The sequence below is a fragment of the Zingiber officinale genome, chromosome 8A (genome assembly GCF_018446385.1).
Source record: "Zingiber officinale cultivar Zhangliang chromosome 8A, Zo_v1.1, whole genome shotgun sequence".
Classification (NCBI taxonomy): domain Eukaryota; kingdom Viridiplantae; phylum Streptophyta; class Magnoliopsida; order Zingiberales; family Zingiberaceae; genus Zingiber; species Zingiber officinale.
Window position 1 is genome coordinate 66132210 of NC_056000.1, and position 12659 is coordinate 66144868.

General features: G+C 35.4%; 1 protein-coding gene across 1 annotated transcript; it reads right to left on the reverse strand.

Moving 5' to 3' along the window:
* Positions 1–7412: 7412 nt before the first annotated feature.
* Positions 7413–8597, reverse strand: LOC122011636 (chlorophyllase-2-like). The gene is made up of 2 exons (XM_042568013.1): positions 8320–8597; positions 7413–8207 (listed from the first exon to the last, which is right to left on the reverse strand). The coding sequence occupies exons 1-2, from the start codon at positions 8542–8544 to the stop codon at positions 7503–7505; spliced, it is 930 nt and encodes a 309-aa protein (XP_042423947.1). The 5' UTR covers positions 8545–8597; the 3' UTR covers positions 7413–7502.
* Between the last annotated feature and the right edge of the window lie 4062 nt (positions 8598–12659).

Below are 12659 nucleotides of genomic sequence, written 5' to 3' on the forward strand. Positions count from 1 at the left end.
GTTTTGCATTTTCAGCTATTGTCTAGGAGACTGTACGGTATAATTATTATTATTATTGAATATATATTGTATTACGCATGTCAGCTTGTTACCTAGTTTAGTGTACTGTACCATAGGATGTTGCTAGTAGTTATATGTTGTTGTACATATCTATTGGATTACCTGCTGAGTTCTTTGAACTCACTCCGTTGTTACTATTTTTTCAGGTTGAGGCCGTCGGGAGATATTCCAGTCGCTAGCCCCATTATCGCGAGGATTTTCTTTGTCGGATTATATTTTGCTTTTGCATCTTATATATTTGTATTGTGGGTTTGTATTGTGGACTTTACATTGAACATTCGGGTCTGCTTTTGTTTTCCGCTGCGGATATATTTTCATTACTTCGTGGATTTTGTTTTTCTTCGTTGTAGTGGAGTAGGATGTGTACGTATATCTTCGTTGGTTTCTATATCATCTTTTCTTTATATAACTGCGTGTATTGTTCATATTATATCTGTGTAGAAATGTTAAATATAACTGCATGGATTGTTTACTATTTGTGTGTATTGTTCCGGCCGAGTGTGGCCGAGGTATAGATATATGTATACTGAGATTCATATTGTCCGCCGTACAGGGGAGATGCTGCCGAAATTTCTTCGGACAGGGACTACCTGGGGCGTGACAATTTGGGTTCGAACCCGTCTTCTGATTCATCCTCCGATTCTGCTTCGCGGGCCATCAACGCGAGGTGGCTTTGATGCTTCTGATCTTCGGCCTCCGATTCTTCTGAGGATAAGTCGTCCCAGGTCGCTTTGAGAGCCTTCTTCTTGGATGTCTTCGACTTGTCACTCTTCAATCTCGGACACTCGTTCTTATAGTAGCCTTTCTTATTGCACCCAAAGCAAGTCACATTCCTTGGTTCAGTCAAGGAGTTGATCTTCTATAGGTCCTTCTTGCTGAAGCTTTTCTTCCTCCTGGTGAACATCTTCCTTACCAGGTTCACCAGGTACTCTTCATCTTCAGAATCTTGATCAGACTCATCTTTAGGTTCAGGCTTGGTCTTTGTCCTTTCCTTGGAGGAATCTGCAAACAAGGCAATACCTTTCTCGGTTCCAGCGTTAGTTTTCTCGTGTAATTCAAGTTCGTAGAATAGCTCGTCTAGTTTCAATTTAGATAAATTTTTCTAAATTTTGTAGACATCCACGATAGATACCCATAATGAATTTCATGGAAAAGCATTTAATGCGTACCTGATTAAGTCGCGAGTTTCCATTTGGTGGCCTATCGCATGAAGTCCGTTGAGAATATCATTGATCCTCACATGGAGTTGACTCGCTGTTTCTCCTTCCTGAATTTTAATATTAAATAATTTATTTAACATAAGGTCACGCTTTGTTACCTTGGCGTCGCTCATTCCTTCGTGTAGTTCGATCAACTTGTCCCATAATTCTTTCACATTTTGGTGTGGTCCCACTCGGTTCAGTTCTTCCTTCATCAGCCCGCATTGCAGTGTGTTGAGAGCTTTAAAGTTCGTCGAGGATTTCTTTCTCATGTCCGGAGTCCACTATTCCGAGTCTAGTGGATTTTCGGAGTTGCCGACCGGCACCTTGTAGCCTCTGGTGACGTTGAACCACTGGTCGAAGTTGGTCTTTAAATAAACCTCCATCCGCTTCTTCCAATAGGGGAAGTTGTCCCCGTTGAATAGTGGGATGAACTGTGCTGAAGCCTTCGACTTGAGACATTTTATCCTACACACAAATAAATAAAGAAACGAGGAATCCCAAGACTTGGTCTTGGATTAGTAATGCGGTATAAAATTAGAAAGAATTTAAACTAAATTGGTGTTGCACCAATTCAGCTTAATTACTACGAAAAAATTTTCAAAAAGGTAATGATATCAGTTTGGATTTATAACGTAAAACTGAAAACCAAAAAGAAATTAAAAAAAAATCACCCCCTGTCTGACTGGTGGTTGCACCAAATCAGAGCGGTACCTGCTCTGATACCACTTGTTGGATCGAGTAATTCGCTAGAGGGGGGTGAATAGCGATTTAAGAATTCGAAAAGAAGATCGAGTACGCAGCGGAAAAATAGAATATAGAACAATGTTAACACAAGTAATTTTTTACTTGGTTCGAAGCCTTCGTCGACTCCTACTCCAAGGCCCGCACTCGTTGAGTGCTTTCGTTGGGCAATCCACTAGCAATTCGAAAGAGTAGTTACAGAATGAAAGTACAGGAATGCTAAAAGAAATAAAGTACCGACAATAATTAAGAAACGAAAAAAGACAGCGCGTTTGTCGGAGAAGCTTCAGCGTCGCAGGAGCACAGCACAGCACAGTAGAGCAAGCGTTGGAAGGCTTTGTTATCAGTTGATTCTTTGCTCCAGGGTGCATCCTCCTTATATAGGAGGCTCCGGGCACCCGAATCCCTTCGGGGCACCTAGAGTGTGATGTAGCTCGGCTAATCATGAAGCTATATGTGACGATGTGGCGAGGGGATAAAGTTTGCATTCCGGACGCCCGGACCTCTATTTTCCAACAACCTACAAGAAAACGTTAGTCCGAGGCAAAATGCAAAACCACCCTGCAAAACAAAGTGTTAGCATAGTATAGTTATAATAATAAAAAACAGTAATTAGATTTCATCTCACCGAGACCGGAATCTAGTCAAGATCTCAACTTAGAGTTCTGAAATGGTTCTAAGTTGGATCGGCACCTAAGTTCCCTTCCCGGGAACTCGTCCTTACAGTCACTCCCCTCCAGTGACTTACCTCAACTTGCCTGACAGACGTCTGGTCAGCCCATCAACCCATCTGGACTTCTTGCCAGAATCCAGTCAGTCCGTCGACCTGTCTGGACTTCGTGCCAGCTATCCGGTCGACCTGTTGACCTAGTTGGGCTTCTTCTACTTACTTCGTCACAGTATTAGATTACAACGAAACTAGCTTAACCTATTTTGTCATTTATTAAAACTTGAGTTAGACGTCCACTTCTTACCCAAGTAATGAGTCGGACACATCCTTACTTGGAGCAAGGGGGCGGGCCAAGCATCAACTTGGAGCCCAAGAGGTTGTCGGCCAAACCATGCTTGGTGTCCAATCATAGGGCCGGCCACACCATTAGAACTAAAGGGAGATTTTATTTTTTGTTAAAATCTTTCCTTATGTAGCCATTCATGAAGAGATTTAAAAGAGAAATTTTAATTTTAAAATTTCCTTTTATAGTCATCCTTATGGTTTTAAAAGAGAGTTTTAAAATTTTAAAATATTTCCTTTTATAGCTATCTACAAAGGATTAAAGAGAGATTTTAATTTTGTTAAAATCTTTCCTTATTTGTAGTTATCTATAATGTTTAAAAGAGAGATTTTATTTTTTGATAAAACTTTCCTTTTTTGTAATCATGATTTAAAAAGAGAAGTTTTAATTAATCTTTCCTTTTTTGTAGTTGTCTACATGTTTTAAAAGAGAGAGAGAGATTAATTTTAAAATTTTCCTTTATTGCCATGTACAATAGAAAATTTAAAAAAGAGATATTTTAATTGTTGTTAAAATTTCCTTTTTTAAGGGGAGGCCACAAATAAGGAAGTTTTAATTATGTTTAAAATTTTCTTTTTTTGCCATGACCAAGGATTATAAAAGAGAATGAGAGGGTGCCTCATGAGACACAAAACCTAAGCCTTGTCTCCTCTCCTCTCTTCCTTGTGGTCAACCCTTACTCCTTCCTTTTGTTTTCTTCCTTCAAGGTCGGCAGCACCTTTCTCTTGTCTCCTCTTTTGCTTCCTTAGGGCCGGTGGCATCAAGGATTGATAAATCCTTTTGGTCGGTTGCTTGGAGAGGAAGAAGAAGAAGAGGAGTAGCACTTGGTGGCCGATTGCTTAGAGGAGAAGAAGAAAAAAAAAAATTTCCTATTTTGGCATCCCTTGGTGGCTCGAGAGTCTTGGAGGAAAAGAAGTGATTCGAGTGGAATTCATCTTGGTAGATCATCGCCCACACGACGTCCAAGAGGAGGAGAGGAATACAACAGAAGATCAAGAGGTCTGTAGCTACAAAGAAATATATAATTAATTAATGGTTTCCGCTTCGAATTAATTAGTTAGTTTTCTTTGCATGGATTCTGAAACACCAACACAAGAGGCTAGCAATTTTATGTTTTGGTTTCGTGCTATCGATTTTATATTTCGATTTTGCGTTTCGATCTTGTATTTCTATTGTGATCTCTGTAGTTAAACCTAGGGTTACTGTAAGAAGTTAAATATCCAATTTCTTTGAAAGACTTTGTCTAGGAAGTGGTGGATGATCCCATAACCAAAAAGGCCTAGTATCTCGCCATGTTTAACCTGGAAGTCAATCTTTGAAATAGATATTTAATTAACTTCTTTAATATGGTTTAACTTAGGAATATCACATCGGTTAAAGTTGGAGTAAAAATGTTAAGTATCGTTTCCAATCCAAGTTCTGAAGACCAACTTGGATTAATAATGTTAAACATCGTTTGCAATCCAAGTTTAACTTTAGTAGAGCACATGGGTAGCTAGGAAAAATTCTGTGCTTGTACAAAATTTTTGTACAGGGGAACAGAACGGAATCCAGGTGTAGCAACCAACACTTTGGTCTCTACCTTGATTGTTGTCTTTACTTCTTCCTCGGAATCGAGCAAAGCCCTTGCCATGGCCTCTACCTCGGCCACGTCCACGGAAGTCACCACGGCTATCGCCGTTTTCTTGCAAACCTTTGGTCTTTGACTCTTCTTTCCAGTCAATAATCACGAGTTTGGTTTGTAGAGCCTGCTCCATAGGCTCTCTCCATCTTCTTTGCATTCTTGCTTCATGAGCTTGTAGAGAGCTTAATAGTTCTTGCACCTTCATTTCTTTCACATCTTTTGATTTTTCTATGGCCGCAACTACATAGTCATACCTTGGCTCCAACTATCATAGAATTTTCTCTACGACGTGACTATCTTCAATATCATCGTCATTTCTTCTCAATTGGTTGACAATAACCAATACCCTTGTAAAATAGTCTGATACAGTTTCAGACTCTTTTATCTCTAACAATTCAAATTCCCCTCTTAGGATTTGAAGGCGAATACTTTTTACTCTTTTATCACCTTTGTATGCTACTTGTAGGATATCCCATGCCTTTTTGGAAGTTGTAGCTTCGGCTACTTTCTCAAAAGTAACTTCATCAAAAGCTTTATAGATAAAGAAAAGAACTTTCTTATCTTTTCTTCTTTGTTCCGCCATTGTCGTCCTTTGTGCCTCTGTTTGGTCGACTCCTTCTTGAGACACTTTATAGTCTCTTTCAACAATATCCCATAAGCCTTCACTCTCTAGTAAGACACTCACTCATTTGGATACTCCAATTACCATACTTCAAATCAGCAAGACGAGGGATAGGAAGCATGACATGACTCTAATATCACTTTGTTGAAAAAAATTATGGGAGAAGAAAAATTATGGAAGAGGAGGAGATTAATCTTTATGTGAAAAATGAGGAGAATAAAATAAAATGCTCCACTTCATTCATAAAAAAGGTACATATTTATAGATTTATTGGATAACTACTGATACTCTTATTTTGTAAAATTTGTTGACAGTTTATTTATTTATTTATTGTACTATAAATAATATAAGGTAAGAGAGATGTTTTAATTATATAATATAATATATAAATATATATAAATTAATGTCTTGGACTCATAAATTAGATTTGATAAACTTGTCAGACTCATACACTATGATAAGGTAAGAGAGACGTTCAAAAACCCTATACAATACGTTACTATAAATTAGATTTGATAAACCTGTCAGACTCATATACACTATGATAAGGTAAGAGAGACGTTCAAAAACCCTATACAATACGTTACTATAACGGATAAGAATAGACACAACCTATGAACTTAATTACGTCAAGAAAAATATGTTTCTAATTTTATTGATCCAAAATATTATTAACATTTCACTACTTCCAGGGTTATTAATCATGTGACACTAAAAAAAATCATGACAATATAAATTTTTTATATAAAAATAATCTAATAAAATTACTAATAAATTTTAAAATTACTTTTAGTGGAAAAAAATATTAATATATTTTTATTTTGAATCTCAAAAATTAATTAGTAAAGTACCCGATTCTTATGAAAATAGTAGTTTCTAAAATAGGACAGTAAGATAATAATATTAACAGATTACAGTAGATAATAATATTAACTATATATTTTTAATGTGTAAAAGTCAAATTTATTGTAATATCTGGACGTAAAACACATCGTTGTAGTGATTAGAATTGAAATATCTTTAACTGCTACAATTACATTAATAAGGATAGTTTTGAAAGGGAGATATAAATAGAAGGATGAGACATTTTTTATAATAAATGAAAGAGAAGTGTTTCATGATTTTAATTTGGGAAAAATATCTTTAATCCCTTCTATTGTTATCAAATAGTATTTTACCCCTCTATATTTTAAAAATAACATTTAACTCTCTTTGATTGAAATTAAATGTGAAAAAAAAAGTTATCTTTTTTTTATTTTTTTTATAGTCTTAAGAAAAAAATCATATTAAATTTATTGATAATTACTCCTACTTCCTTTGTTGATATATGAATTAATTCTAAATAATTTAAGACCCTAATTGATATTTTTAATATGTGCATGACTGTTGATTAATTAACTAGTGTAAAATATATATGTTCGTCGCCCCGGTTACGCAGCCTTTGAATACAATATATAATAATTATTTTTTTACTTTTCTCTAAATTTAAAATTTTAGATCCACTCATATTCACAATTATATAAGATTTTGTGAAAATAGGTGAAGGTATAATGTTCTTTTCTTATGCAAAGATAAATTTTCTTCTTTTTTTTCAAACTCTTTTTGCTTTCTCATGCATGCACACGAACTTCACATCTCAGTTCATCACTGACTTACCGTCAAAGAGAGTAACACTGGCAATATTAATTCTCAACTGACAAACTTTGTTTTGCAGGATATTGAGAACGAACACACCGATAAACTAACTTCAACCACAGATTCGAGTGAGTGATGAAGGGTACCATCACTGAATGCTTCTATATATATTTTTATCCTTTTATGTATATTTTTTTCTCTGTGTATATTATCGATCTAATTAATCAATAATTAATTTAAGACTAACTCCGAAAATATATATTATTATTTTCCACATTAATTCATTATATTTTTTTCCTCTTAATATTATCAAAAAAAATATAAAAAAAATATAAGGAACTAATTGTGTTTTATAAACTTTTTCACATTTGACTTGGTCATAGAGGAGAGGAGAGGAGTTAAGTGTTATTTTTTAAGTATAGAGAGACAAAATATACTTAATAAAAAAATAGAGGGAGTTAAAGGTATTTTTTCCCTTCCAATTTTACCCTAAATTTATTTTTAAAAATATTTTTGTATTATTTTAAAATATAACCATTTTATTTCTTCTGTAATATATACTTATTACAGTACTGCACTTCTACAGCGACTTGGTAGGACAGCTACTAAAGTTTGGATCTGATAACGCCAGCGAGAGCCGGTTTCCTGCGGGACTCAACTGGATCGAGGGTCGTCGGGGCGAGTCCAGGATTCCTGACGACGGCGTCGAGGTCTGCTCCCTCGCCCTGCAAAAAAGCCTTGAGGAACGCTGTCATAACTCCTGCCGTCGTCCTCCTCATTGCGTCCCTGCCTCCCTCGTCGCCGCACCTGCACACTATCTTCTGCACCGGCGCCGCGCCGTCGTCCAGCATGTCGAGGTGGCCGTAGTCTTTTGCCACCAAGTGGTAGCACGTCGGCCGGCTCTCCCGGTAGAACTCGTCGTGGTTGACGCCCTCCGGAGCGCACGGCGGGAACAACGGGTTCTTCTTCTTGCTCCCGAGCCCGGTGCCGATGACGAGGACCGGGAAGTCGAGGCCGAAGGAGGAAGGCACATAGGTCAGGATCTCGGGAGAGACCTGGTTCGACCTCCCGGAGCCGGCGACAGGGTCGACGCCGATGAGAGCGGAGAACTTGAGACTGGTCTTGGCGTGGCCGAGGGCCAGAGCGAAGGCCGCGTGGCCGCCCCGGCTATGTCCGGAGAGCCCGAGGTGGGCAAGGTCCGCGGTGACGCCCTCCGGGAGCAAGGACTGCAGGCCCTCTGGTAGCCAGTCGCAGACAGCGGCCGCGGCCGCGATGTCTTCCTCCGGCGACGATGGTAAAATGGTAAACAACTGTTAAAAAAAAATCAAATATACTTAAATCTTGCGGTTCATCAATATAGTAAATTGCATTTACTTATTGCCATTATTTTCTCTATATAAAAAAATATAGAATAGAATTAACCTGTGGAGCTACAAGGATAAAGCCATGAGAGGCAATATGACGAAGAATTTGAAGGTAAGATGAGACGTTGAGAAAGAAGCCATGGAGAAAGAGGGCGATTGGATACGTTCCCGCTTCGCTAGGAGTGACGACTAAAAGCGATTTGGGAGGAGAGGAGGCCTTCTTGTCGGAATCCTTTGTCACCGTCTTAACGTTAAACTTACCAAGATTAAATACGGTTGTCATTGATTAGTATCAGCTGTAATGAGGTATCAGCTATAGAGTGGATGTGAGTTCAATAGTTAGTGAAGGAAGCCATTTATAGACATGAATTATGAATTATGAATTGTTTTTTTATTACTTAAAAATTAAAGAAAATTCCTTTTTGAATTCCACAACTGTTCGAATAAAAGCAAATATTGTATTCTTTTGTTGACCAGGAAAATTAAAAGAAAAATCTTTTATAATTCAATAATTATTTTTGTTTGCCCAAATAAAAAGAGAATTTGTATTTGGTTGTTTAAAAAAAAATAATTGACTTTGAATTCAACAACCAGCTCAAGCAAAAGAAAATTAGAAAATAATTTTAGGATGCGACAAAATAAGATTACGTTAGTAAATATTTCTTTTAAGATTTAATTTTAAGAATGCATTAGTTTGAAAATTCGTAAGCTAATCATAAGTTCTTTACAATAACATAATTCCAAATTTACTAGAAAAAAAATAATAGTACTTCATGTCATACTGTTTCCATGCCTATCTCAACTAAAATTAAGGTACACGTTTGTTTAAAAAAAATTAAAAAGGAAAAAAAGAAAGAACATGTCATTTCATGTAGAAATCATAGCACTATTTCGGCTTAATTGCGAAAATAGAGTGTGTGGACAAAATATTATGAATTTATGAGTAAGAGGTGTGAACCGTAATATTATATATTTTTTATTTTAAAAAAATAAAATTATGTATTTTCTTTTATGGAGGGTTAAAGTTTAGTTTATTTTTTAAGGAAAAGTTATAATATGTTGATTAAAAAAATAACATTGATGTTTTTTTTAAATAAAATTTATTATTAAAAAGAAGAAAAAATATATCTCGGAGAAAATAATGTTTTATTTTGACCAAATTTTTTAGCCAGTAATAAATGCCACCAAAATAGTTATCAACATTCTTCTCACGTTTTTGTATTTTTATTATTTCTGTTACTGTCATGTTATGTACGAAGCATGTGGCATGTTTCTTCGTTCTATTAAATAAATCTAATAGTATTAATGTTTAATGTTATGTACGAAGCATGTGGCAGAAAGTTAGAAGAAGCTTACGAAGAAAGTTAGAAGGAGATCGAGCAAACCTCGGCGAGACTCTTCAGCAAGTCAGACCTTAGAGAAAGAATAACAAATGTGCGAGGTTTAATTTGTAGAATAGCATACCCTCTGGATCGATGTTGGTATCATAACCTTATACAAGGCAGAAGAGTAGTGAAAAATTATCCGTGTTTTCTTAAAGGGTGCACTTATTGTGAACAAAGTACATAACGTAAATAAAGTGTAAAAGGCAAAATAAAAAGAAGGAGAAAATTATATAGTCTTAAAAGGAGGTTAGTAAATTATACTAAAAAATTTAAGTTTACAAAAGAAAAGAAAATATAAATAGATAATTAAATATTAATAAAAGATTAATCTACCCTTAAAAAAGAATAACCCGGTGCATTAATCAACCCTTATATAATAATAATTTATCATATACTAACATCTCCCTTCAAATTCATGATCCATTAACAGAAAGCATTGAGAGTTTGTTAACTAGAAATTGAAATCGTACTGTGGAATGTGCCTTGATGAGCAAGTCTACAATTTACATGGAAGATGAGATAAATAGTAAAGTGATGGTATCATGCTGATAGTGATGACGAGTAAAATGATAATCAATCTCTATATGCTTGGAGCACTCATAAAAGACAGAATTATGGGTAATTTTAATGGCACTAGAGTTGTCACAATGCGTAGGGGTATGGTTCGAGAGAAAAATACTCATATCAGTAAGCAACCAATGTAACCAAATAATTTCAACAATAGTAGAGGTCATAACACGATATTCTGCTTTGGTAGAAGAACGAAAGATAACATCTTACTCTTTACTCTTCCAAGAGATAAGAGAATCTCCCAAGAAAATACAAATTCTGTGGTAGACTTATCATCTGTAGAATCACCACCCTAATCTACATCTGAATAGGTGTATAACTCTAAGGTAGAAGCAGAAGGATAAAGAAGATTATGAAACTAGGTACCTCGAAAATATCGAAGGATATGAAGCACAACTCTCCAATATACTTATGTGAGAGAAGTAACAAACTAGCTGACAATATGTACAACATAAGCAATGTCAGGTCTAGTGATGGTGAGATATACTAGACTGCCAACTAAAGTGCGATATAAAGATGGATCTGGCAAGGGAACATCATCAGTAGAAGAGTATTGAGCATTAACCTCAAGTGGAGTATCAATAGTGCGAGTGTTGGATAGATAAGCTTGTTCCATAATGTCACCAATATATTTGGATTGCGAGAGAAGATAACTATGAGGAGAATAAGCTATTTCAAGTCGCAAAAAAATAACGCAGAGGACCCAAATCTTTCATATCAAACTCACGAATACAATTTCAACTCTTCTATTCTACTTAAATCATCCCCTGTAATAATCATGTCATCAACATAAAGAGAGAGTAATGTGTTACCTAACGAAGTACAACAAATAAAAATAGCAGTCATACTGGCTAGGAAGAAAGCCAAGAGATCCAATCACAAAGGAGAACTTATCAAACCAAGCTCGAGGAGCTAGTTTAAGGCCATAAATAGTCTTTTTTAATCTGTAAACTTTACTAGGGTTGTGAATGACACTTGGTGGAGGAACCATGTAGACTTTTTCTTGAAGATTTCCATTTAAAAAAGCATTTTAAATATTCATCTAAAAAATAGACCACTAACGAATTGATACAACTGCAATGAGAGTATGGATAGTAACAAGCTTGGAAACTGAAGCAAATGTTTCCTTATAATCTATACCATACTATTGGGAAAATCCTTTAGCAACCAAATAAGCTTTATACCGCTCAATTAACCCATCAGATTTACTTTTTATCTTATACACCCATCGAGAGCCAATCACACGCTTCCACAAAGGAAGAGGAACAAGATCCCAAATACATGTTTGATATAAAGCAAAAAGTTCTTCCGCCATAGTCTGCTGCCAAAGAGGATCAAGAACAGCCTCTTTATAAGTTCTTCCGTCATAGCCGGTTAGAAAATAGATTTATCACTAAAGAATATTTTGATGGAGTTGAATAATTTGTGGAATTTGCTAAGCATCATCCTAAGTGTATGAATGGTGACAAGTTACGTTGTCCGTGTAATCATTGCAAGTGTAGAAATATAACTTTCCACGATAAGTATACCGTGAAAGTACATCTATGTTGAAATGAATTTGTTCCAATCTTCTGATCGTTCCCAGCTATCAATTACTGTAAGGCTATTGAACATGAAGGCAGATCACTTTATAGAATGATGTTATGATGACATTTATCAATTGATTTCAAGTTTCTCTCTGCTGATAACATAATAACTGATAGTTTTTATAATACAAAGAAATTGATTAGGGGCATAGGTTTGCATGTGAAAAAATTAATTATTGTATAAATAACTACATAATATTTTGGAATGAAAATATTAAATTAATTGAATACAGAATATATAATCACCTTCAATATAAGAAGCGTAGGCACATATCAAGGAATAAGAACAAAGACAGTTATGTATTATTTCCCGTTAACTGCTAGACTGCAACGTTTATATGCATATGTCGTAACAGTAAGTCATATGAGGTGGTATCATGAGCATGTACATGAAGAAGATTTAATGTGTCATCCCTTTGACTCACATGCATGGAAATATCTTGATACAATATTTCCCTCATTTTCAATAGAATCACATAATATAAGATTGAGACTTTCAACAGATGGATTTAAGTTATTGGGTCAATCCGGATAACAATATTCATCTTGGCCAGTCATATTAATATCATATAACTTATCATTATGTATGTGCATGAAAGACAAATTTATGTTCGTTATAGTGCTTATTTTAAGTCCAAAGAATCTAAAAGAGAAGATAAATATTTTTTGCAACTTATGATTATCAGGCTGAATGAATTATAGAATGTAGGGTTGGAGACTTATGATAGTCAATTAAAACTAATTTTACCCTCTATATTGCTTTATTATGAACGATTAGTGATATTCCAATATACTCAATGTTGTAAGGATGAAACACCGCTGGTAAATTAGCATGCATACATTGCATGACAGAGTCT

What these genes read in the sequence shown, in the direction of transcription:
- LOC122011636 (XM_042568013.1), bottom strand. Translation starts at nt 8,544, where the DNA reads ATGACAACCGTATTTAATCTTGGTAAGTTTAACGTTAAGACGGTGACA. An exon ending in TTATCCTTGTAGCTCCACAG is followed by an intron (nt 8,208 to 8,319) that starts GTTAATTCTATT and finishes TTTTTTTAACAG; the next exon opens with TTGTTTACCATTTTACCATC.